We start from the raw sequence: 26,953 nt of genomic DNA on the forward strand, positions 1-26,953 counted from the left end.
TTCTCAGGAGAAGTTTGGCTAGTTCTGCTCTCCCAGACGGCTGTTTGCGTCGCTGGGGAGATGTTTGTCTTTGGCTCGTCTCCAGATAAGGACAGTTGTGCCGCTCCCAGCGATGAATTTATTCACCAGCTGCCAGACTACAGCAAGCAGACCTTGTCAGATAGTGGGTTAACAGGTCTGCAGCTTTCTCTCCCCTCTTTGTTCACTTTAGTCTCTGCGCAGATTATACAAGGCTCCTAGGTTTAATGCTTTGCATTTTTATTTATGACTGATTTGTTTTAAAAGAGGCATGTGTGCTGGCATGTTGTTTAACGTCCGTTCACACATGGATTTTAACAAGGTTTCAGTCAGCTGTGGGTTTGATTAAAAATTTTAACAACCCTAAGGTATAAAAACTTAGATAAATCTGCATTTTATTCCGTGGACAGATGATTATGCACATCACACATTAAACAAAGGAATGTGTGATACTTTGTGAGCTGCACTCTGTCCCAACTCGGGTACCAATACGGCCCAAAATAACAGCTGTTTTTGCACAGCGGGTGTCTGCAGAGAGTATTCACAATATGCTCACACACCTGTGCAACTCCAAAATATATTTCTGAATGTGCACCCACCTCATGGACTTTGGCAGGTAACAAAATGAACATGGAGTTTGTGGCAAAGTTGATTTAAAAAGAGAGAGTACAGTGCAAGGCTAAAAAAAAAGGTTTCACAATGAACAGAATTATCCCCCGGAAGAGCGGTCACAGCCGATCTGAACTCCCTGGAGCCGCGCTGATTGTCTGACACCATCTTCTCTGCAGCTGTTACTGGAGCTTCACCAGCTGAGTGCTGCAGCTAACTGTGTTCAGGCTGGAAGCACTTGTTAAGAGTTGGACGACTTTTCCATGAATCTGCACCACCTTAGTTTGTTTAAGGATGACGTTGTGGAGTTAGATCAATGACTCACCTCAATAACTTTACTATTTTCAAGACTTGCATTGAATGCTGTGGTTATTTACAAGTAATAGGCTTCAATACGTTTTTGCCAGAGTTACCAAGGCAGCATGAAACCTGTACATCTCTAAGGAATAAATAATCTGTTTGATCACTATTTGGTGGCCATCTTGGATTTTATACAGTGGCTAAATGCAAACAAACATCTTTACCAAACATGTGTCAATATCCTAGAGACATGGATTTAACAGCTTAACCACAAAAATTTGTAAACATGTGCATGTAAAGGCCAAGTTCACTGAGAAACCATTTTTTTTTTGAATTATGATTGGTCACTTCTATCCTTATTTCCTGCAAAAGCTGCCAATAGAAAAAAGACGAGGGAATGCCCAGATTAGGAAAGCCACTCTGATTTACATCTAGGGGCGCACGTTTTCCAATATGTCTACCGGCTACTGATGCCCCTTAATAGTTAATAGTCGGTTGTACCGGAACTCCCCCCCCGCACTCAAACATTTGTATGTAGACTTTTTCCGTCTACTTTTTAAAATAATTCTGACACACAACAAAGTCCCACACTTGTTACATTTATAAACAAAAAATAAAAAGAGAGTGGGATGACAGCTGAAATGTCCATCAGACTCAGAACTTGTTGTGCAGACCGTCTGGCACCAAATGCACAGCGCTGCTTGCAATTGCATGATGCTTATATGCACATGGTGGAGGCCACGTAAAACAAACAAAAAACAAACCCAACACTTTACTTTCCTTACATTGAACTAAATAACTACACTGACATTTATTTTAATAGACAAATTATGATTTAGACGCAAACAGGAGCGCCATGACAGACTGGCCTGTTTTTGCTAGTCTCTGTTCAGTTTGCTGCGCCATTTTCTGCCGGGCTCAGCGCTTCGATTTGAGGCTTGTTGTGTTGCAAGAAGAAAATAGCTAAGAATAAACTGCTCCCACGCTGTGCTCTTTGCTAACCACTCCGTGTTTGAGCACATTTGTTTGGTCATGTGACAAGCTCATTTCTTTTTCTGTGGTTGCCCCGTAAACATTTTGATAGAGGCGCTCTAGTGCCCTCTAGTGGTACAAAGTAACAAAATATATTGCACTCAAACGCAGCAGAAGTACTTTAATCAGTAAACCTGGCAAAACTATTTTACCCGGTTGCACCATTAACAGCAATTAACTATGTACACCACTATCTACATCACGTTGTTAAATTAGCATTCATTGAGTCACTCATCTTGGTATACGATGAGGAAGGCTGAGCACAACTTGGCTAGTAGAAGCTAACCTTGAAAAGTGCCTCCATCACATGGCAGAACTCCTTCAGGCTTGTGGTATTTGTGGAGGTAAAACATCAGCGCAGAAGAGCAAACAGTCAGTGGTAGAGTCAAGTTGCTGCTAGCCAATCAGAGGTCAGATTTACAAAACTACAGAGATAGATTCACAAGACATTCATTTCCCGGGATCCCATATTACCTTTTCTTTCTCCCTCCTGATTTAAACATTTTTCCCCACAAAAAACAACAATTTTATAATTTTTTTCACAAAAAATGTTTTTTTAATAAAATACTTTCTTCTTTTTCTTAATTTATATCAGAGATCACTGCAAATGTGTTGAAAAAAAAACAAGTGAACTTTGTCTTTAAGTATATATATATATATATATATATATATATATATATATATATATATATATATATAACAGACACTTACATAATGGTAACGATTTATGACAAAGACAAAAATAATGTGTTTATATTTTATTGTAAATATTTCAATAAAACTGAAGACAAATAAACACACAATAAAATAATCTCAGGGGAAATGTAACCAAAAGCATCAGTTGTGAACGTTTCTGAGCCATTTGAGATGTACGTTTGTCTTTTTAAACAAACTTACTCTCTTGTTTAATAAAAGTTTCTCATCTGTTCAATAAAAACGGACAACTTATAAAAACTGTTGAGCTCTAGCAATCATCAAAACTAATAAAAATACAACTAATCATTTGTTTATACTGTTATAATTCAGTTCAGCCAATGTTCTGAATATAAAACACACAAAAATCAACATTCATGAATCATAGGTAAAAACAACAGAATTTTTGGTACCAAAAGTAACAGATGCAGATTTAAGCTTGAACTCTTCTTTTACCAATGTGTAAAAAAAAGTACAGTTATGATGTAAAAAACTTCTATTATAGTTTGCTGTGAGACTGAATATTTATGGAATACAAAGTTCTAAGCTGTTTTGCATCTTTAAGCACAAAAGCAACAATTGTGTCAGTTTAATTTATATACAATAAATCAGGTTCAGACTCGTGTTTACTTTAGTTTTTTAATAATAATAAATGATAATAATTAGCTTCCAATAAATCAGGCCTTTAAAAATGTTGTTTCTTGCATTAATTTCTTTTCACTTTTGTGTTATTGAATGTTAAAATCACTGTACACATATTTTCTGGAGACTGATGCCTGACACTTTAGTCTCTAAACATCTTAGAGTCTGACTCTTGTAGGTACATGGACATTTAGCATCACTGAGGCCAGATCTTACAGAGCTCTGAGTTTGGCGAGCAGAGCTTCTACATCTGACTCTGCAGTGGTGTTGCAGCTGCTGACTGCAGGACCAGAGGAGGATGGCTGGAGGGATGGATTCTCAGCTTCAACCTCCAGCTCTTTCTCAGTCACCTTAACCATCTCTCTCTCCACCCCTCTGTTTCTCTCCAGCCTGGAACTGTGACCCGAAGCAATCCCATACCTGCCACCGGACTCCAAACAGCCAGACACTTTGGCCCTGTCTGCAGATGGACGGCTGTCAGACTCATTACGTGCCTCCTTGGCAAGGGGAGCTTTCGCCGCCGCCACTGAGCCCACATTTACATTCTGCCGAGAGCGAGACCTTTGTAAAGGTGCCTTGTTGTTCTCTGTGTGGAAAAAACAGAGGGAAAGCAATGAGCACAAGAGTGAGAATGAGCGAGGCGGAGGGGATGCGTGACTGACTCGTTAAATGAATGGAAGGCGAGGAGGTTAATCAGATTACAGATTAAATTACAAGGAGATAAAGCAGGCGAGCGTCTAGGAAGTGCAGTGACGGTTAAAATTCAGAAAACATAAAAGTATTAGGGAGCCGTAGACAATTCAGAAAGCATATGCTAAACAAATGCACACATGTAGACAGTGAATACATAAATCCGGTGCACACGCACTGATGAAGATGGAAGACGGTGGCGTGCAGCCAGCACACGATGATGAAATGGATATGGCTGATCAAGAGCAACAGAAACTCAATAACATTGTATGTTGGCCTTTTCCAATCTTCTACTCTTTCACCCTTTTCCTCACAAGAAATCCTCCCACCCAGCTCCACCTCCCTTGTTTCCACCATCATCATCCATTCTCCTTCTGCTGCTCTTCGTCTCAGCTCTCTGCTCCCGCAGAAGTCCTCTCCATCCTTCTTATTCCTCAAACTGCATTCCCAGGCAGACAACGGAACAGAGCGACGCCCAGATGCCAGAAATCAGACTTGCATTCTGAATTACAATCCCTCTGAGTAGATCTTAGACTTCATCATCAGTATGTGCGCACTGGAAGAAGAGGCGGAATCCATATTCATGTGACCTTGAGTGTGAGGCTGAGAGGGGTGGTGCAAAGGAGAGCCGCCACCGCATCTAAAGTTTCCTGAGCCTGAAATGTCTGGCAAACAGGAGTCAACACAGCAGAGCAGAACAGAGCGACCCGCTCTGTCAGCCAATCGGTAATGAGTTTGGAGCGTGGCCAGTCAGTCATGACAGTGTGTTTTATGGGCCGAGCTGACGAATGACAAGGAACGTCCCTGAACACAACCTCTGACAAATAAATAAGGATAAAAGGAGCAGAGCCGGCAAGAACGACTTGAGAGCAAAATAAGCAAAGAAAGCCAACAATCGTGCTCTCACGTTGGCACGGAAAAACAAACGAGGATCACGCGTTTACTGGTTTGACTAAAAATCACAGAGCTGGAGATGAGCCAAGTCTTCTTTGAGGACCTTTTGGTAACGGCCTCAGTTATAACAGCCGACAAATACCCCCCACAGGCTCTCTGTGCACAATTTCCTCCGCCCGCCTCTGAAACCCTCCCATCTGCCCCCATCGTTCCTCTTCCTGCTTGCTTAGCGATGCCCCACAAGCACACTTCGATTACTGAGCTGTGAGGGTAACGCATTGTGTTATCAAGTAAATGCATTCTGACATCTGAATCTGGACAACAGCGCAGACAGACAGGCATGAAGTCAGGCAGACAAGTAGCCTAGAAATCTAGACAGACGGCCACTGAAGCAAAATTATTTTGATCTTGAGGTCGGTGTAGCCAGGCTCCATAGGAGCCTCAGCAGGTCTACCATTGGCCTGTGCAGTATCATGTTCTGCCAATCACAGCGCTCTAACGACTTGGTGGGCGGGATGATGCGATGGAGCGGTGGCTTGTTAGAAACAGCTTTTCCATCAACTTTGGAGTACTTCGACTTGAGCTTTTCTTGGAATCAAGAGCAGATAGAGGTACTCAAGTCCTTTATTTAGAAACAGGGTGCATTTTTGTCTTATTCGGCAGCGTATGGTAGACTCCCCCGCTGACTGACATCTGTAGCGGTAAGTCTGTCACGTTGGTGGTTGTCCAATAACATACAAGACAGTTTAGTAAGGTCTGCTGATCAAATACTCATTTGTGTACTTAAAATGAGCTACGAAGCTCGGGGGCAGCGTGCTTTCACTTACGCTGCACCAAAAATGTGGAATGCACTCCCTCTGTCCGTGCACCTGTCTCCTTCACTGGTGCAATCCAAATGCTAAAGACCCACTTCTTTCATCTAGCTTTTGGCTGATGAGTGTGTTCTTGGGCTGCATTTAGTTAATTCTGGTCTTAGAGTCTGATTTTTTGTCTTATCAGTTTTATTTTCTGTTAAACATGCATTCTCTGTATGAAGGTGATTAATTAGTTTAGATTCCACCGCACGAGTGAGCTCTGTCTATGGGTCGTGGCCAGGCTAGCGGACAACATTTATCTAAAAACTATTCTGAGGAAATACAAGCATGAAAAAAATCATCTGCACAAATCCCAGGAACTCACGAGCTATTAATGAATATATTTAAGGCGGTATAGTGTCACATCAAGACATATTTACACTTCAAAAGAAATGGAAAACACACACACACCGGAATAAGACGTTTTATCCCCCCCAAAAAGTGTGTTCCCCCCCCCTCTAACAGGGACATGGCCTTTAGTGCTAAAGATGATCAAAGTGCTGGCAAGTTCATTTCTTTCTCATTTTGCCTGCCTGACACCAAACCGGCCCTTCCTTTGAAGCCTTGCTAGCTTCTCAACATATGCCTTCATCTACGCTGTAAAACACATCTGAGAGATGTAAAACATGCTTCATCTCACAGGTTGGACTCATTTAACAAACAGCTGACAAAGACTGCATAGGAGTGCTAGTCGAGCTCACTTTAAATCAAAATCTCAGCACTGGACGGTCCTAAAATTCACCTCCTTTCTGCTGTCCATCATCGAGGACAGGCTGTGTGACCAGGCAAAGGAGGGTCTCAGACAAATATGTTTACACAGATTTCATTAAATAAATCGGGTTTTTGGGGAAAAAAAATAAAAAAATTTAAATAAATAAACAACTAAATAATTCCTCCTGTTTTATTTTAATCACCCAGTCTCAACGGAATCCAATATTATTGAAAAAGAGTGCTACATTGTTTAACACTCGTTTAACATTAATGGACATTTGCAAAGAGCAAATAAATAAATAAATACATTAAGGACAGTGCTGCCAGAAATCCTGACTATTCAACTCAATTCAAGTTTATTTATATAGCGCCAAATCAAGACGACAAGCGTTGTCTCAAGGCACTTCACATGGTAAACATTCCAATACAGGTCAGTTCATTAAGCCAATCAGAAAAAGGTTTCCTATATAAGAAACCCAGCAAATTGCATCAAGTCACTATAGTGCCAGTGACTTTACAGCAATCCTCATACTATGCAAGCATTTAGCGACAGTGGAGAGGAAAACTCCCATTTAACCTCAAGAGGATCCTGGCTCACTATAAGCAGCCATCCACCACGACTCATTGGGGATGGAGAAGACAGAACACACACATACGCACGCAAGTATGCACGCACACACACACGCCATATATACCAACTAATGTTTCTATGGTTACATTGTGATTTCTTAGTAAATATTCTATTTGGTGAGAGATAAACTTTATTGTATTTATCCTAGCGAATCTTTTCTAGTATTCTCCACCTCCATCTACTCCCCCTACTGAGCCAGTTGTAGTAATAATGTAGCCCAGCAGTCATGAAGCGCTATATAAGTTCGATGCATTATTATTATTCAGACAGAGCTGCAGAGGAGGTATGAGTAGTTATGCTCATAAAGATGATGGGTTATGGCAACTGCTCCACTCATTCACAAACGCCATGACACATTTCTTTTTCACCGTGTGGTAGACACCTGCAGGAGGTTTTCATGAAGAATCTTCCCAAGTCACCAGCGGAACATTTTGGGATGTCCACCCGGAGGGGGCTTATCCTCCTAAATGTTGGTGAATGTGTTTGTCTCACGTCTCACTGAATCTCAACTCAAAGACCAATATTCAGCATGTCCATGTAAATAAAGACATTTTTATTTCCTTTGATCAGTAACATTTACAGAAAAAAAGATTACCATGTTTGTGATTAAACAAACAAACAAACAAACAAAAAAACGATAGCCCATTTTCCCTTTGAAATTGCTGAAAGCCCCAAAATCAAATGTTGGCATATTTTCTAAAGAAACTTTGGTTTTAATCCATGTTTTGATACAGAATATTGTTCTCTTACTAATTCTTCAACACACAACTGCCAATCCTCGCACTTTGATGTGGTAGCAGTTCACTGGGAAGTGTTTCCTGTCCGAGAAGTGAAAGGAGTGCGATCCCATCCTCACAAAGCAGCAGACAGCACTTCACATTATGTAAGATCATTTGCTCTGTTTACATTTGCTGCTTCCACTGATGCAGACATGCCTTTGCTCATTCCCCCCTCCCTCCCTTCGCCACCCCCTCCAGGGCACTCCTGATGTTTGGAGAAGCTGGTGAGCAGGCCAAAGACTGACGCTGATGTCTGAGCTGCAGCACATCGCCGTCTCTTCCTATCTCCGGCTGTAAAGGCTGCACTGTCACCACTGTGGTGACAACAAACTCATCTCCTTCACATCAAGAGCTGTGAAGAAGCTGGAGCAAAATAGACGACACACGAGAAAGCCAGGAGACCACCATTTTCCAAAGTGTAAACCATGAGCACAGTGTGATGGTGCTAAACTACCAGTCTATCACAGTCCACAGCTCAGTGCTGCCCTTTCTTTTGCTGGAAGGCAAACTCAAGAATAAAAACATTGATAAACGAGCTGGCAGCCCCAGCGTCTCGTTTTCAGCTTCTCCACAAAACTGTCTTTAAGCTGAGAGTCTCAAAGCGCCGAGTCTTTTACCCGCCGACTGACACGGGAGCTGCTGCAACAGAAGACCAGCAAAATCTCTAACCAAACAGACACATCACTACTCTTGTTAGAGGAATTTCAGTTAAACAACAGCAGTTTGTTACATGTCTGATTGGATGACATTTTGTAGAGATGTGGAGCTCTGTCCAATGAAGAAGAAGGAAGATGGAAGTTTTCTTTTATCTGCAAAAAGCTCCAGAGAGGAATCCACATTTTCTTCTTGTCAGATCATTTGGTCCATTTGCATTTGCATCTTCAAATACAGATGCAGATGAGACTCGCCTCTCCTCATCCCTTTTCTCTTAGGAAGCTGGCTGCATTTGATCACTTTAAGAAGAGACCAGTCACAGAGACTGACAAAAACACAGACTGCACAGAGACTTTCTCGCTCTGAGGAATGACTGACACAACAAGTTAAAGTTAAGGAGACCAAACACCAACACATCTACACCTGTCAGAAATCCAAATGCAGCTAGTTAGCTTGGCGGTGCGTGTTCTGTCTAAATGTTGACTATTTGCCTCTTTTTCTGCATCCACAGGTGGACCTGTATCAGATGCAACATAAACATGGCATCTGATACAAATTGGAACACCAACAGAACCTTAGTAGCTGATTAAAGCTACAATGGCAAATTTGGTAAACAAATTAGCTTAAAACCTTTTTTTCAAGCCTCCTAACAACGTTGTAACATAGTATAGCTAGGGGTGGGCGATATGGAAAAAACAATCATATCATGAATTTGTTTTTACAAAATCACATCACAATTTTATCACGTTTTTTTCTCCAACAATTTTTTTTGACAATTCAGATGTTTTGGAAGTTATTTAACATTAAAATACATAAATTTAAAATCACACTCCTTAAAATTCCATGGAATGTCAACATGCGCTGAGCAGAACCTTCTGGATTTAGAAGGTCAAATAGAAAGCGGATTTATGCTGTTGATGAAAGGTTATGTTGATCAATATATAGGTGAAAATTGACCCTTTTGGTACATTATACTTCCTATTATTGCTCATCTTTTTTTTTTTTTTTTTTTTTTTTGCACCAAGCACAGCAGCATTTTCCTAATGTTGTGATTTCCCGCTGTAGCGGTCACACTTTGTAGCGTGATGACAGAGCCAAAAATAGGCCGTCAGGTGAGCCGTGTTTTAGTTTCATTTTGCTCTGCGCCAGGGCTGGACTGGGACAAAAATTCAGCCCGGGCATTTTGACTGGAGACCGGCCCATCACCTGTTTTTTTTGGAAAAGACATTAAGCGTTATGCTGTTTCTGACACACACCAACGTACACTTTCTTATTGGTAGTATTTATGTATCAATCTAATAAACGTAAACCTACACCATCCTTCCTATCCTGGTATTCTAAAAAGTAGGGTTGGGGGTAACTGATTATTTTTAAAATGATTATTCTGACGATTATTTTATCGAATAGTCGGCTATTCTAATGACTATTTAGATGATTAATCTAGCGATTACTTTTCTATTGCACAATTAATAAAAACCAAAAAATTCTCAAATAAATTCCTCCAAAAAATTGATAAGTTGTTACTGTAAGAGAATAAACACTACAGGCCTTCCATTTTGTATAACACTGCTTTTATTGTGTTGCGGTTGGTTATGTTCTGGTGACGTGTAGAACTTGGGAGTGCAGGCTGCTGCCTGAGAGGTGGTTGGAGATGGAGTGTCTCCATGCTGCTTTGTTTTGTTCACTTATGTGCATGAGGCAAGTGGTGTTACGACCCTTCCTGGGGAGTCACGTGTTTCTCCTATTTTAACTGTAAATCCTTCTAGCTGTTATATTTATAACAAGAAACAGATATTCGGACAGAATATTTTCACGTTTATTCGAATATGATTGTGGAACACACCCAGCATCATAATAAATGAAGTAATATTTATGCCAATTTAAGCCTTTATGGGTGACCAGGACTCTGTGTTTATGAATGTGGAAGACACCCAGCATCCTGTGATGGCACTAATAACATCAAGAGATAATAAATAAGGTAATATTTAGGTCAATTTAACCTTTTACACGTGACCAGGACACTGTAATCAATTTTTGGCAAGGGAAATGATCATTTGTTGCCATTTTTGAGGTGTTTATGAATGTGAAAGACACCGGCATCCTGTGATGGCACTAATAACATCAAGAGATAATAAATAAAGTAATATTTAGGTAAATGTAACCCTTTACAGGTGACCAGGACACTGTAATCAATTTTTGGCGAGGGAAATTATCTTCTTTTTTTTTTTTTTTTTTTTTGCCATTTTTGGGGTGTTTTTGATGACACAGTAGGCAGTATGAGTACAGTAACGTCAACAGATAATACATAAAACCCTTATTTGGTCAATTTTAGCCTCCATGAAAATCTTAGCGATTCAATCACTTTTTGGCAAGTAAAATGCCATTTTAGTTGTCTACAATTAAATCATCAATAAAGAATTTAAAGATATTTTGAGGCATTTCTTATAGGTAAACGGGAGGGTGTAGTCTATTTGGCAAGTGACAATCTTAATTTTATGTGCTGAAGTGCTTTTATCTTGTTACTTTTAAATAGAGCAACGTAATGAATAGCAACCTACACAGTGTCATTGTAAAGCCAAAGCTTGATCATTTTAAATACTTTTTTTCAAGTAAAAATGTGCCCCAAACTAGTTAACTGTGGCTCCATGTCAAGTGGACTAAAGAAAGGAAGGGGAAAAAAATTAAATCGCTGGAGAATTGTTTATTTCCATTTATACAACGTTTACATTCAATACAGGGTGCCATTTTACATTGTTATTTATTTTTTTAGTATCAAGGCTGTAACATAAAGAAAGCCAGTTCTTACCACAAAGTTTGTGGCACAAACCATATTTCAATCGCAAATATTGCAAAAAGGATTAATATTATATCCTCATTGTGAACGTTTAAGACAAATAGCAACACTTAAAACAACTTCCGAACTGGAAAAACTAATGTGGCAAGGTGCAGAAAGGAGTGCCCGGGCGGGATTCGATCCCCAGACTCCCGGGTGAAAGTCATACGCTCTAACCAGTCAGCCAAAGGGACATCTACTTGGCCAAGCAGCCAGGGCACATCATCAATCGGGACATTGTGGATGCTCACACTGCCACATCTTCCTCCCTCTTTCCACAAGCACGTCCTCGTGCTCCCGCGCAGGGTGTCACAAACACTGCCACACTAATATCCGCGATAAACATCTGTTTAAGTACCGGAAGAGGTTATCTTTGCTTTCTGAATGTCCATATTGCCAGATATGCTGAGTTTTAGGGCGAAATCCTGGGGAATTTTGTCTAGAAATGCAATTGCCTAAACGTGCGCGATCCCGCGGTGGCTAATCATTTTTTGGCAGCGAGTCAATTTATGGCACAACACCGGCTCGGGTTTCTCCTCCTCCCCCCTCTTTTCTTCTCCAACCTGTCGCTGGGCTGAGGCTCCATCACTTCCTAAATTGATTTTACTTGAACCTTCACTACCAAACAACTGTGAGATTTTAACACATGTGCCAGCATCAGCCTGAAGGGCCAGTTTCTTTTTTAGTCGAATTTTCTCCGCTTCTCCTTTCCGTTTTTTGTTCTCCATTTTGTTAAGCTCGTCTGTCTGTTTACTGAGATTCACAAACAACTGGCGGGTGCATCAGACCTCTGGCTATTGGTCCAGCCCAGAGTGTATTATTACCAATTGGCCAATCCACCAACTTTTACGAGGCGTCGCGTGGGGCGGCGCGGGCAAGTTGTCCGCAACAACTAGAGGCCAGGAAAAAAAAACAAAAAAAAAAACCCAGACACCGGCCCATAAAAGATGAAAGGGTCGGCCCAGCGGGCAGTTGCTCGCTATGCCCTATGGTCAGTCCAGCACTGCTCTGCGCTTAAGTAGCAACTTGTTCTTTGCCTCATGAAAATTGTACATTTGTTCTGATTTCAAAAGTTTTTCACCTTTTAGTAATGCTGTTTTATTACGCTGGAATATTCATATCAATTAGGTGACGCACTTTTACTTTCAGTTTCACATCTACCACATCTTCTGTCACTACTAGCTGTGTTTTTACCATCATTCCTACACCCACCATGTCCTAAACACAGTGAAATAAGCTTTGGATCATGTGTGTAAAGTGTGTTGACTCGTGAAACACACATACCTTCTATTGCTGCTGTGCAGCTAAAACTCCGGCGTTCTTTTTCACAGGATGGGTGAATATCTTTGTCAGAAGGTAAATATTACTCTTCAAAGGCAGCCATTACCAGATAAAGAGATTAGTCAACAACGACCAGACCTGTCTTTATTGTAAGTTTCTCCTCTCTAATAAATAATATTTGCCTTCTGTGAGCTCAGCTTGCCTCCTCTCCTTAGACGGCAGCCTTCCCTGATGGGCGGCAGTTTTCAAACTCTATAAACTCACATATTAATAAAAAACACCCAAAAGTGTTGCTCAGATTGAAGTTAAAACAGTGAACCAAAAAATATGTGGTCGAACGGGTATATATTCCATTTCAAGCTTTTTACATTAAGATATTAATAAAATTTATCAAAATTGGTCTTTTAAAAAGTCAAATCAAAAGTGATACTGTATTTCACCAGGGTCTGTCGAATAAATCCAAGTTCAAATTCAGAATTGATATGTGAGAATAGGAAAAGCCTGCAGAATCTCCTTTATTACCTTAGAGTAATAATCTGTTTGACCTCATAACTCATTTGCTGCTGCAGTATTTTGTCCTACTTTATTGCTATTTTTTAGCTCATTGAGTTTTGGGGACAATTGTTTATGCTCAGCTCTCTTGAGTTACATTAAGTGGGTTGAGCTCTTGATCTAGTGTGGGTTTTTAAAGCACTTCTTTTCCAGCATTTTGGTTGCAGTTTTGCTGCTGTGCTTGGGATTATTGTCCTATATTGCATGACCCAGTTTGGCTGTAATGTATGTCAGCCGGCAATTAACCAAAAATGTACAAAGAAAACTGATGGAAACACATAATGGCTTCCCATTTTGTCTGAAAGGAGGAAAAAAGCTGAAAATAGCAAAACAAGACTCATGACTTCTTTTGCTTTGACGGACGGTTGTTGGTCATCTCTAAGTTCAGGCCACAAATATGAAAGCACCTTATTATTATATCAAAGTGGATTGTTTGTAACACAGAAAGATAAAGTTTCCACATAAAAAAGAAAGAAAAAGGCACATGAAGGTGTTTAGATAATGTGTGTCATCTGGCAGCGTCACCAAGCAAGACTTCTAAAAGGTAAATGCTAGCAGACAGCTTGTTAACTTTCCTGTGTGCATTAGGCTGTCTGTAATTAAAGATCATTATGTGGCAATGCACCAGTCACTGAAGGTTTGTCCCTTGTTTGTTGGTTGGAACAATGGTGTGTGTGTGTGTGTGTGCAGCCTGCATTGGCTTCCTTCCCCGTCACGCGTTAAAATACAAAATATCAAACAGGAATAAACATACAGGGAGGCAGGAAGGTGAGAGGAAAGAAAACAAGAAGGGGGGCCAAAATTGCAAAAACTAGGAAAAAAGATGACAAGGTGCACAAAGCTGGCTTCATTTGGAGCCAATGACTGTAATTTGATCAAATTAAAGTTTCAAAATGTGAGTGTTATAAAGATGGAGGAGGAAAAAAGGAGGGAAGGTGTGGGGATGGATTGTTGAAAGAGGATTGTAACAATCTATACAGGTAAAGTGAAAAACAGGTGGCTGAGGTGTGCTTTGTGCCAATGCATGTCAAAGTGATTCTCATTCAATTCAATTGAATTCAAAAATACTTTATTAATCCCAGAGGGAACTTGATTGCTGTAGTAGCTTAGAATAATATTAATAATCAAGTCATCAAAGAGTTATTGTACATCACAATGGCTGTTGGCAGGAAGGATCTCCAGTAGCGGTCAGTGTTGCAGCGAAACTGAAGAAGCCTCTGACCGAAGACACTCTTCCGTTGTCGGACAGTCTTATGAAGAGAATGCTCAGGGTTGTCCATAATTTTCTTGATTCTCTGGTGAATCCTTCTTTGCATTATCTCCTCCAGCGGTTCCACAGTCGTCCCCAGAACAGAACCAGCCTTTTTTATTAGGCTGTTGAACCTTTTCAGGTCCCTGCTTCTGATGCTGCTACCCCAACAGACGATGGGTGAAGAGATTACACTCTCAACAACAGACTTGTAGAAGATCTGCAGCATCTTGCTTCAGACATTGAAGGACTTAAGCATCCTCAAGAAGTGCAGTCTGCTGTGTCTCTGCTTGTAAACGGCTCCGCTGTTCTTTCTCCAGTCCAGTCTGTTGTCCAGGTGAACTCCAAGGTATTTGTATTCCTCAACCACCTCCACTTCTTCTCCCATGATGGAAACAGTGTTTGACTCCACCCTGTTTCTTCTGAAGTCTAAAATCATCTTGTTTTGTTCACGTTCAAGGTCAGATGATTGTTTCCACACCATGCCACAAAGCGCTCCACCAGCTCTCTGTACTCAGCTTCCAGTCCATCTCTGATACACCCGACAACTGCAGAGTCATCTGAGTATTTCTGTAGATGACAGGTCTTGGATTTGTACTGGAAGTCTGAGGTGTACAGGGTGAAAAGGAATGGTGAGAGTACAGTCCCCTGTAGTGCTCCAATGTTACTGATCGCCTGGTTTGATGTGCAGTTCTTCAGCCTCACAAACTGTGGTCTGTTTGTCAGGTAGTCTTTAATCCAGGCAATAGTTGAGGCCCCCACTTGTGTCTTCTGGAGTTTCTGGCAAAGTGCATCAGGCTTAATTGTGTTAAATGCACTGGAGAAATCAAAGAACATGACCCTCACAGTGCTGCCTGCTTTGTCCAGATGACAGTGGGTTGGTTGAAGCAGCTGGATGATGGCATCTTCAACTCCAACTCCATGGCGATAAGCAAACTGCAGCGGGTCCTGATATGTCCTAGTTTGCTTATTCAAGTGGACCAACAGGAGTCTCTCCAGGACCTTCATGATGTGGGATGTCAGGGCAACCGGTCTGTAGTCGTCATTTACTGATGGGCGAGTTTTCTTTGGAACTGGAACAAGGCAGGATGTCTTCCACAGGACTGGAACCTTCTTCTGGGCCAGGCTGAGGTTGAAGAGGTGCTGCAGAATCCCACAGAGCTGCTCTGCACCGGGCTTCAGAACTCTGGGGCTGACACCATCTGGACCTGCAGCCGTGTTCCTGTTCAATCTCTCCAGCTGCCTCTTCACCTGACTTCTAGAGACAGATAGGTGAGAGGGGCAGGTAAATGGGGCAGCAGCATCTCCTGACTTGGTTGAAGACAGATTTATAGAACCAGAAGAGTCCATGACTGCATTAGAGGACAAAAGAGTTGGCGTGTGACAGGAAAATGTTGGATCAGAGGAGGATGGGATGTCTGATTGGCTGGGGACAGGCGAGGAGGATGCTGGGTTTGTTCCTGAACTGAACCTATTGAAGAACTTGTTCAGTTCATTGGCTGTGTCCAGGCTGCCATCTGTGCAATTCTCCCTCTGCTTGAAGCCTGTGGTCTTCTTCATCCCTGACCAGGCATCTCTGATATTGTTCCTCTGTAGTTTGTTCTCCAGCTTCTTCCTGTATGCCTCCTTGCTGTCTCTGATCTTGATCTTAAGTTGCTTCTGTACACTCCTCAATAATTCCCTGTCTCCCTCCTTGAAGGCTCCTTTTTTCTCATTTAGAAGATTCTTCAGTTCACTGGTGATCTAGGGTTTGTTATCAGCAAAGCATCTCACTGTTCTGGTGGGTATGATGTTGTCCACACAGAAGTTTATATAGTCAGTGACAGACCCAGTCATGGCATTGATGTCCTCTTCATATCCTTGGCAGAGAGTCATCCAATCTGTGGTCTCAAAACAACCCTGCAGCGCTTCTTCAGCATCCTGTGACCATTTTCTCACAGTTCTTCTTGTCACATGTTGCCTCTGAACAAGTGGTTTGTATTCTGAGCAGAGAAAAACAAGATTTTGATCTGATTGTCCCAGAGGAGGTCTTGTTTTGGACATGAATGCATTCCTTACATTTGCATAACACAAATCCAATGTCTTGTTTTCTCTGGTGGAGCAGCTGACAAACTGTTGAAATGTTGGAAGTGTAGCAGAGAGAAAGGCATGATTAAAATCACCAGATATAGCCACAAATGCATTGGGGTGCTGGGTTTGTAGCTTAGCGACAACGGAACTGATGGCATCACATGCATTTTCAGCAATGGCTGAAGGTAGAATATAAACAGTTGCCAAGACAACACTGGTGAACTCTCTTGGCAAATAATATGGGCGACAACTTACTGCCAAGAGTTCTATATCTGGGCTGCAGAGACGACATTTCACTGAAACATGACATGACCATCTGTTGTTGACAAGCACTGCCACTCCACCTCCTTTTCTTTTCCCACTTCTTTTCAGATCTCTGCCTGCTCGTACAGTCAGGAATCCTGGCAGAGAGACGCTGGAATCGGGGATATGGGCCTGCAGCCACGTCTCAGTGAAACATATAACACTGCACTGGCGATACTCTGGCTGAGTCCTTGAAAGGGCTTGGAGTTCATCCATCTTGTTGGCAAGTGATCTCACATTGCCCATTATGATCGATGGAAGAGATGGTTTGAATTTCCTCTTTTTCTGTTTCCGTTTTGCTCCTGCTCTGCATCCATGCTTCTTGCGTTTTAGTACATTTGGGATTTGTGGCTTCAGTTGAGGTATTATTTCAGCCTTTCCAATGTTAATCAGCTACTCCAGATTAGTAAACCAGCTTGTTGCCGTGGTTACGCATCATAACAAATGCTCAAAAAGTGAAAAAAAAAGCAGTAAAAATCCTCTAAGATTTACAGCACCAGAAACAGAAAGGTAAAAGTTCCAAAAAATACAGATTTTCTTAAGATGCTAGAAGAAAAAAATGTCCGAAAAAGGCTAAACTTACATGTAGTTAACAGAGCTACTCCAACATGCAGCCACCCAGAGCAGCGCAAGAATTCCAAATGTGGTCTAGAAGTGATTTAACGGCTCAAATTCCTGTTTCCTCTTCTCACACATTTGGAAATCTGCAATATTGTAAAAAATAATAATAATAAAGTGTTTATGAGGAAAGATACAATAAGTGGAAGCCTTTCATGAAAAATGCCAGCTCCCTTCGTCTAAACATTATTGAAAAAGGAGAAAATGTTCTTAGTTTTCACTGTTTGACAAAACTATTAACAAAAGGAACATCCCTGGGCTGCCACCTTACCATGGTGGAAGGGTTTGAGTGTCTCAATGATCCTAGGAGCTAAAATGTCTGAGGCTTTCTGCCTCTGGTAGGGTCACCCATGGCAAACAGGTCCAAGGTGAGGGATCAGACAAAGAGCAGTCCGAAGACCTCTTATGATGAATTATATAAATGGAAACCATGTTGCCTCGTCCGGACGTGGGTCACCGGGGCCCCCCTCTGGAGCCAGGCCTGGAGGTGGGGCACGTTGGCGAGCGCCTGGTGGCTGGGCTTTCACCCATGGAGCCCAGCAGTGCACAGCCCAAAGAGGAAACATGGGTCCCTCTTCCCATGGGGTCGGGTGCAGTGTGTGACGGGTGGTAGTCGAGGGCGGGGACCTTGGCGGTCTGATCCTCGGCTACAGAAGCTGGCTCTTGGCACATGGAATGTCACCTCTGGTGGGGAGGGAGCCTGAGTTGGTGTGTGAGGTTGAGAGGTTCCGACTAGATATAGTCGGACTCACCTCAACGCATGGCTCTGGAACCAGTTTCCTTGAGAGGGGTTGGACTTTCTACCATTCTGGAGTTGCTCCCCATGAGAGGCGCCGAGCAGGGCTGGGCACACAAGTTGTCACCCATCTTGGTGCCCGTACTTTGGGGTTTACCCCAGTCAATGAGAGGGTAGCCTCCCTCCGCCTACGTGTGGGGGGATGGGTTCTGACTGTGGACTGTGCTTATGCACCAAACTACAGTTCAGACTATAAACCCTTTTTGGAGACATTGGAGGGGGTGCTGGAAAGCGCTTCTTCTGGTGACTCCCTCGTTCTGCTGGGGGACTTTAATGCTCACGTGGGTAACGACAGTGAGACCTGGAGAGTTGTGGTTGGGAGGAACGGCCCCCCAATCTGAATTCGAGTGGTGTTTTGTGATTGGACTTCTGTGACAGTCATGGATTGTCCATTAATTAACACCATGTTCAGACATAAAGGTGTCCATATGTGCTCTTGGCACCAGGATACCTTAGGCCGCAGCTCGATGATCGACTTTGTTGTTGTTTCATCTGACCTGCGGCCGCATGTCTTGGACATTCGGGTGAAGAGAGGGGCGGAGCTGTCAACTGACCACTACCTGGTGGTGAGTTGCCTCAGATGGTGGGGGAGGACGCCGGTCAGACCAGGCAGGCCCAAACGTATCGCGAGGGTCTGCTGGGAACGTCTGGCAGAGTCTCCCGTCAGAAGGAGCTTCAATTCCCACCTCTGACAGAACTTCCAAAATGTTCCGGGGAAGGCGGGGGACATTGAGTCTGAATGGACCCTGTTCCGTACCTCCATCGTTGAGGTGGCCGACCGGAGCTGTGGTCACAGGATCGTCGGTGCCTGTCGTGGTGGCAACCCCCAAACCCGCTGGTGGACACTGGTGGTTAGGGATGCTGTCAAGCTGAAGAAAGAGCCCTATCAGGTCTTTTTGGCCAGTGGGACTCCAGAGGGAGCTGATGGGTACTAGCAGTCCAAGCGGAACATAGCTCGGTTGGTCGCCAAGGCAAAAACCCGGGCATGGGAGGAGTTCGGTGAGACCATGGAGCAAGACTTCCGTACGGCTTCGAGGAGATTCTGGTCCACCATCCGGCGCTTCAGGGGGGCAATGCAGTGCCCTACCAACACTATCTATAGTGGGGACGGTGTGCTGCTGACTTCTACTCAGGACATTGTGGATCGTTGGGCAGAATACTTCGAAGATCTCCTCAATCCCACCGACATGTCTTCCAGTGAGGAAGCAGAGTTTGGGGACTTTGGGTTGGCCTCTCAAATCTCTGGTGCTGAGGTCACTGAGGTGGTTAAAAAGCTCCTCTGTGGCAATGTTCCAGGGGTGGATGAGATCTGCCAGGAGTTCCTTAAGGCTCTGGATGTTGTGGGGCTGTGTTGGCTGACGCGGCTCTGCAATATCGCGTGGACATCGGAGGCAGTCCCAATGGAGTAGCAGACCGGGGTGGTGGTCCCCTTATTTAAAAAGGGGGACAGCAGGGTGTGTTCCAACTACAGGGGGATCACACTCCTCAGCCTTCCTGGTAAGGTCTATTCGGGGGTTCCGAAGAGGAGGGTCCATCGGATTGTTGGGCCTCAGATTTGGGAGGTGGAATGTGGTTTTTGTCCTGGCCGTGGAGTACCGGACCAGCTCTATACCCTTGGGGGGATCCTGGAGGGTGTGTGGCAATTTGCCCAACCAATCTACATGTGTTTTGTGGATTTGGAGAAGGCGTTTGACCGTGTCCCTCGGGGGGCCCTGTGGGGGGTACTCCGGGAGTATTGGGTACCAAGCCCTCTGATACGGGCTGTTAGGTCCCTGTATGACCGGTGTCAGAGCTTGGTCCGCATTGCCTGCAGTGTCGGGCTCGTTCCCAGTGAGAGTTGGACTCTGCCAAGGCTGCCCTTTGTCACTGATTCTGTTCATAACCTTTATGGACAGGATTTCTAGGCACAGCCAAGGTGTGGAGGGCATCCGTTTTGGTGGCCTGAGGATCAGGTCTCTGCTTTTTGTAGATGATGTGGTCTTGTTGGCTTCATCAGAATGTGATCTTCAGCTTTCGCTGGAGCGGTTCGCAGCTGAGTGTGAAGCAGCTGGGATGAGAATCAGCTCCTCTAAATCGGAGACCACGGTCTTGATTCGGAAAAGGGTAGAACGCCTTCTCCGGGTCAGGGATGAGGTCCTGCCCCAAGTGGAGGAGTTTAAGTATCTCGGGGTCTTGTTCAGGAGTGAGGGAAAACTGGAGCTTGAGATCGATGGGGCGGATTGGTGCTGCATCTGCAGTGATGTGGGCGTTGTACCGGTCTGTCGTGGTGAAGTGAGAGCTGAGTCAGAAGGCGAAGCTCTCGATTTACCGGTCGATCTACGTTCCTACCCTCACCTATGGCCATGAGCTTCGGGTAGTGACAGAAAGAACGAGATCGCGGATACAAGCGGCCAAAATGAGTTTTCTTTGAAGAGCAGCTGGGCTCTCCCTTAGAGATAGGGTGAGAAGCTTGGTCACTTGGGAGAGGCTCGGAGTAGACCCGCTGCTCATCCACATCGAGAGGAGCCAGTTGAGGTGGCTCGGGTATCTGGTCAGGATGCCTCCTGGACGCCTCCCTGGTGAGGTTTTCCGGGCATGTCCAACTGGGAGGAGACCTAAAGTAGACCCAGGACATGGTGGAGGGACTATGTCTCTCACCTGGCCAGAAAACGCCTTGGGATTCCCCCGGAGGAGCTGGCCCAAGTGGCTGGGGAGAGGGAAGTCCGGGCCTCTCGCCTTAGGCTATTGCCCCCACGACCCGACTCCAGATAAGCGGATGAAAATGGATGGATGGATGGACATACAAGACAAAGACACAGTCAATGTATTGTGTTAAATTGTAAACTATGGTTTCATTTCATATAGTTACGTGGAATGATTCATAATAAATTTACAAATACTGTATAATTCGCCCCAGCCATATCTCATTCTGAAGCAAAATAATAGGAAAAGCATGGTTGTGGGATTTCAAAGGAAAATAAAATGAATACAGAGACTTGCTTTTGTTCAAGACATAACGTGCATCTGGTAACATAATAAGTAAACACGTTAAATATAATGCCAAAACTGTTGACAATACAGTGTACTAGTGATCCATGACCACCATGAGTGGAGTCTGTTTAAGTGGTCCAAAAGAGAAAATGGCAACAGTTCTTTGACATTTATAGGTCACTCCGTATGTCTGCAGCCTTGTAAGAAATTTCTTAATGGATATAGCAAAGGTCTTTTCACCCAGAACTGTACAAAGTTGGATAGCAGGCTCACAATATGTCATATTTGTTTCAATGTATTCCAAGTAAAAATAGACATTTAGGTGTGCATATTATTATAAATACATATACTACCTTGTAGGGCCCGACCGATATGATTTTTTTGGGACCGATACCGATATAAAACTTTTAACAAAGGCCGATAGCAGATATAATGGCTGATAAATCTCCCTCACAAAAATTAAAAAAAAAAAATTCTTAAGCTTAAACTGTTCATTCTCTGCCTTTTTGATGCAAACTTATTTCTCTATTACACACCAAAGAACTGTCTCAATAACTCACTAGGGTTTCCAGGTAATGCAAATAAGATTTATTAAGCAGATCTCAAAAACAACAGAACACACAAACTCAGTCACAGCTAGGGAGGGGAGGAGGGACTCCCTGCTATCACAGCGCTTCATTGCCTTGTTGCCAACCCCTCCTCCCCCATCCTCAGCAACGACAGTGGTGGTGTGAGTTTGAAAAGTTTGTTGAAGAAGGGCGGATGAAATTGTCTGAGAATATACCAGAATGTCTACCAGAAAAAGGCCATCGTTACTTACTTACTGCCCTGCATGACTAAAGGGGAAGCAGCGTGAGCTCTGCATAGAGCGTAATGCTGCAGCAGTTTTTTTTTCAGGGTAACTTTTCAATACAAGGCCACGAGGCACATAATAAACTTAGGAAGCATGTTGAGGAGAAACATACTTTTGTCATTGCTTATTTTATTGTTCAACTTACCACTGACACAACAAATATGCATAAAACTGAAGACTTACCTCCTACTTCCTCATCACCGTCGTCTCTGCTTGACTGAATTGCTCCTGCTGCTCCGCTGCATGTGTGCTGTGACGGTGGCTCCACCCCCTGAGGAGTGGAGCCACACAACATGAGTTCATAAAGTGGCGCCATCTGCTGGATAGGTAGGGCAATATCTGCCCTCTTTTTGGCCGATAGCCGATAGTGTTAATGACCCTAATATCGGCCGATATATCGGTCGGGCCCTACTACCTTGTAGGCCTAAAGCGTTGTGACGATTGAGGACCTGGCAAAACATTAGGAAATTAGGTTTTAGCTGTTAGCTACAGGTGCCGCACAACTGGTGTTTGAATAGTTTAAAGGAAGTTTGAATTTCCAAGGTCTCTTGATATGTCTTATGTGCCCTTTTGTGCAATTCTCAACCCGTTGTTGCATGGCTCATCCTCTTACTGAGATGTCTTCTGGTGTATGCGAGTGCTGCTGCCATGTGAGGAATGTGATTGACATCTGCCACCCATGTAATCATGTTTACAGACCAAAGTACAATTCAGGAAAAAACAAGAATGTCTCTTTTTGCCCCCAGCAGAATACTGTTTGTAACAAGATAAACAAACTTTATTCGTAACTGGTCATAATGTTATGGCTGCCTGGTGTATGTTTGTGTTCATATCAAAAGTACATGACTATGTGAACAGGTGTAAGTAGTCTTGTTTGGGTAGTTTGATGCCTAAATCCAATAAGGATGATGTGTAGAATATGAAAGGGTTGAACTGGATGTCCCTCCAGTCCTCAGCCCATTAGAATTGAACCCAGGCCACTGTGCACTGCAGCCAAGCGTGACATTGTGTTAGCACGCCTTAGTGCATCCAACACAGCTCTAAAAGTAAGTCTGCTTCTTTGCCATCATTACTGGTACCTTGTACACATTGGATCACACGACACAAGACACTCTACAGAGAACAGCAAAACAATAACAACAGAGAAGCTATGTCTCAAGGACCCAACAATCAATCTTTGTCTTCAACAATTCTTTAGAGTTTGATGCTCTGCAGGATGCTAAGTTGCCAAAAGCATCAGAACAAATTGATTTAGATAAGATTTCCCAAAATTTACACTTTGACAGATTGGAGGTATAATTCAGAAACGAACTGAGGAACACAATGAAGTGTTTACCCAAAGTTACAAGCAACAGAAATGTATTTGGGGAATATGCATGGAAACACACAGCCAGGAAATACGATTCTTAGATTTGATCAAACCCCGCCTTCTCCATGTGAATTCCACAATAGTACGCAGCTGCAGACCCGGAGACTAGAGATTCACTTCGAAAGCCCCTCCCTCTGCAGAAACCAGCAATCGAGCTGTTTTAATCTATTCTTTTCATGTTTGTCTGTCTTCATCTTTTCAATGGCAGGACTAAACTTTAATTGTGGTCCTAAAACTGTAAACTGTCAAAGAGGAAAAAAAAACTGTGGTAGAATCTTTAGCCAAGCTACGAAAGCATTGTCAAAGTAAACAACGCACTTGCCACCAAGTGGCCCTGTGTGGATCTTGAATCGTTTCTGCTAAATTAATGTTAGCGGATATATTTTCATTAGAGGAAAAATATATATTTGTTTAAAATAAAAGTAGTGTAGATGAAACTTAAATAAACAATTAATACAGTTTCAAAGACAGGGTCAGCAATCCTGGTCATTTACTATTTTTTATCATTATAGAAAACAATAAGGTACAATTCTTCACAATATACACAAAGTGGTTTCCTCGCTTTACAAACAGACACCTGGCAGATGGTTCCTGCAACCTAAGCTCTAACTCTCGCTTTAAACTAATTATATCTACATGCAGGGTAATGGACTGAGAATGTTCCTTTATAAAGGGACATCATCACTTCCTGGGGTCTCTCATCTCTGTTTACTTGCTACACACACAGAAAAGCATACATGTCACACAAACACGACAACCTCACACACACACACACACACACACACACACACACACACACACACCCCTCCCAATAAGCACTCTTTCACAGATCCAGGTCTGCAGCATGTGTACTCTGCTGAAACTGGCATGAATTAAACATGTCTTGGTTTCAGACTTTGCTACCTGTTGTTGTTTGTGTGGTTTTACTGCTGGTAAATATCCCCAGCAGTCATAATCTAATGCATATGTATTTCTCCTCAGTGACTTCACACTAGCTAAGGATTTCTATCAGACACTTTCTCTGGCAGTGCACCCCTGTCACACACACACAGGGAGAGGAAAATATTGATCCTTCACACGCCTCAAGACATGAAGCTGTAACACATTCACAAGTAAGACAGGCAGAAGCATACCGTTCTGTTAGCTTTCAATCAGTCAACTCCACGGATTAATAAACATGTCGACTTGGAAGTCTGCGAAAAGCATATCCATGGATTTTTTCAGAATGTACGCTGGCACTCTTTGGGAATATGAGTGAAAAAGCTAAAAATATGGATAACAAAAGCTTTTTTTAAAATGTTGTTGATTATGTTGAATATTTTGAGTATTTATTCAGTTTAACCGAAGTGAAAAGAAAACATGTATTTATACTAATTTCTAGAAAAGAATTGATAATTAGACTGAAATGGCTTTTGCCCTTGCATTATGTCACTGAATTTGACTTTGAGACATTGCTACGGTTCTATAAAAATGTTTACAAATGAACAAAAATAGGAATTTCCAGCTCTTTTCTAGAATGTGTGCCATGTGAACATTATTACAGTTCTGTATGCTTGAAAATCTGAGAGAACAGTTTTTACTGGGTACATTTAACGAGCAAGTTCACTAAGAAACCATTTTTACTTGTTATTTTTGAAAAATGATCAGTCACGGAGTTTAACATGCGGGCTGAACATGAAAACAGTCCTGAATTTGATGCTGGGTCAGAAAAAAAAATGGCATTCTTGGACTCACCCACCTTGGCTTCATGATGAGGAAATCTGTGTTGGTTTAGCATCCAGGAGAGAGCATAGCGCATATCACTAGTAGAGGCTAACAACTAGCATTAGCAACTCCATAACAGTAGAACTCCTTCAGGCTTGTGTGATTTGCAGAGATAAATCATCGACATTTCAAAGCAAACAGGGTCAGTGGTATGGGCTTTTAGCCAATCAGAGGCGAGATAAGAAATAATAATTAGTAATACGCCAAATCTGTCCATTTTCTGCTCCCCTCTCTTCTGACTAACTTCTACTTCCTGACTAGGGGTAGAAATAAAAAAAAATTAATTCTTGTTGAGTACTGGTTCCCACAGTTTCAATTCCTAGGAATCGTTTGCAAAAAATGGCAAACAATTCCTAGGAATTCCTTCATCAACTCCAACTGGCGCAAATGACGTCACCACACACATTGCGTAGATTACACAAGCTATTTCTTAGCTTGCACATTTACTCAGCAGGAAACATGGCGCCTAAGCGGCACAAACGCTCAAAGGTTTGGTTATAATTTATGAGAAAGGGTGACAATAGGACAAGTTGTTGTACAAACTAGATGTTTCATCAATTGGAGGAAATACTACGAATACGCAAAAGCATTTTTGCAAAAAATACACAATAACTTAAAGTGATTGTCATGTTTTTGACCTGCTCTGGACTAGTGAATTTCAAAGCAGCAGCAGCATTGACATTTGCATGTGTTCTTCTGTTAATGCTGCAGGTAACTAATTAACTAATACCATACTTGCTAACCCTCTAGATGTTCCTGGGAGAGTCCCATTCTTACCAATTTCCACATGAACAACAGTATATATTTTATAAGTTATGTTACAATTATTTTGTCAAATAAATAATTTAAAATTGCATTACTCGTTAGCGTGTGTGTGTGTGTGCATATTATATATATATATATATATATATATATATATATATATATATATATATATACAATATGCACACACACATACATACACAGCTCAGGCCAAACATTCAATGCGTTTTCCTTATTTTCATGACTATTTACATTGGTAGATTCTCACAGAAGGCATCAACATTATGAATGAACACATGTGGAGTTATGTCCTTAACCAAAAATGGTGAAATAACTGAAAGCATGTTTTATATTCTATTTTCTTCAAAATAGCCACCCTTCGCTCTGATTACTGTTTTGCACACTCTTGGCGTTATCTTGATGAGCTTCAAGAGGTGGTCACCTGAATGGTTTTCCAAAAGTCTTGAAGGAGTTCCCAGAGGTGTTTAGCACTTGTTGGCCCCTTTGTAAAGGGCCATGGTCATGAAAATAAAGGAAACACATTGAATGAGAAGGTATGTCCAAACTTTTGGCTTGTACTGTGTGTGTGTGTGTGTGTGTGTGTGTGTGTGTGTGAGTGTGTGTGTGAGAGAGAGAGAGAGAGAGAGAGAGAGAGAGAGAGAGAGAGAGAGAGAGAGAGAGAGAGGGCAAGAGAGCCATTTGCCACACTGCCTTGTAAGTAAATATATTTTCTATTTGTTTACTTTGATTCACTAAAAACTTTGCAGATTTATGTTTTTATGTTATGTCAAAAAATAAATTCTCCAACTGTAATTGTATCATGACCATTTTAATGCATTTAGCTATTACACTAAAATGTCCTGACTTTTATTGATAAACAAGATCATAAGTGTGACTGAATTTTGGTAGTACTGTTATCGGAGTCTATTTCCATCATTTTATTGTCATTTACCAGTTCTGACTAACATCTAAGAAACAAGCCAACTGCTTTAATTCCATTTCAAATGTTTCAGTCAGAAAATAAAC

General features: G+C 42.4%; 1 protein-coding gene across 3 annotated transcripts in view; it reads right to left on the bottom strand.

The window, feature by feature from the left end:
- Positions 1 to 3,366: 3,366 nt before the first annotated feature.
- LOC107381640 (protein diaphanous homolog 3) overlaps positions 3,367 to 26,953 on the bottom strand; it is a 240,928-nt gene continuing 217,341 nt past the window's right edge. For all 3 annotated transcript variants that reach the window (XM_070554830.1, XM_070554831.1, XM_070554829.1), the window contains one exon: positions 3,367 to 3,880. In XM_070554830.1, coding sequence (XP_070410931.1) covers positions 3,507 to 3,880 — 374 coding nt within the window. In that variant the 3' untranslated portion in view covers positions 3,367 to 3,506. The remainder of the gene's footprint in view (positions 3,881 to 26,953) is intronic.

Source organism: Nothobranchius furzeri, chromosome 9 (genome assembly GCF_043380555.1).
Source record: "Nothobranchius furzeri strain GRZ-AD chromosome 9, NfurGRZ-RIMD1, whole genome shotgun sequence".
NCBI lineage: Eukaryota > Metazoa > Chordata > Actinopteri > Cyprinodontiformes > Nothobranchiidae > Nothobranchius > Nothobranchius furzeri.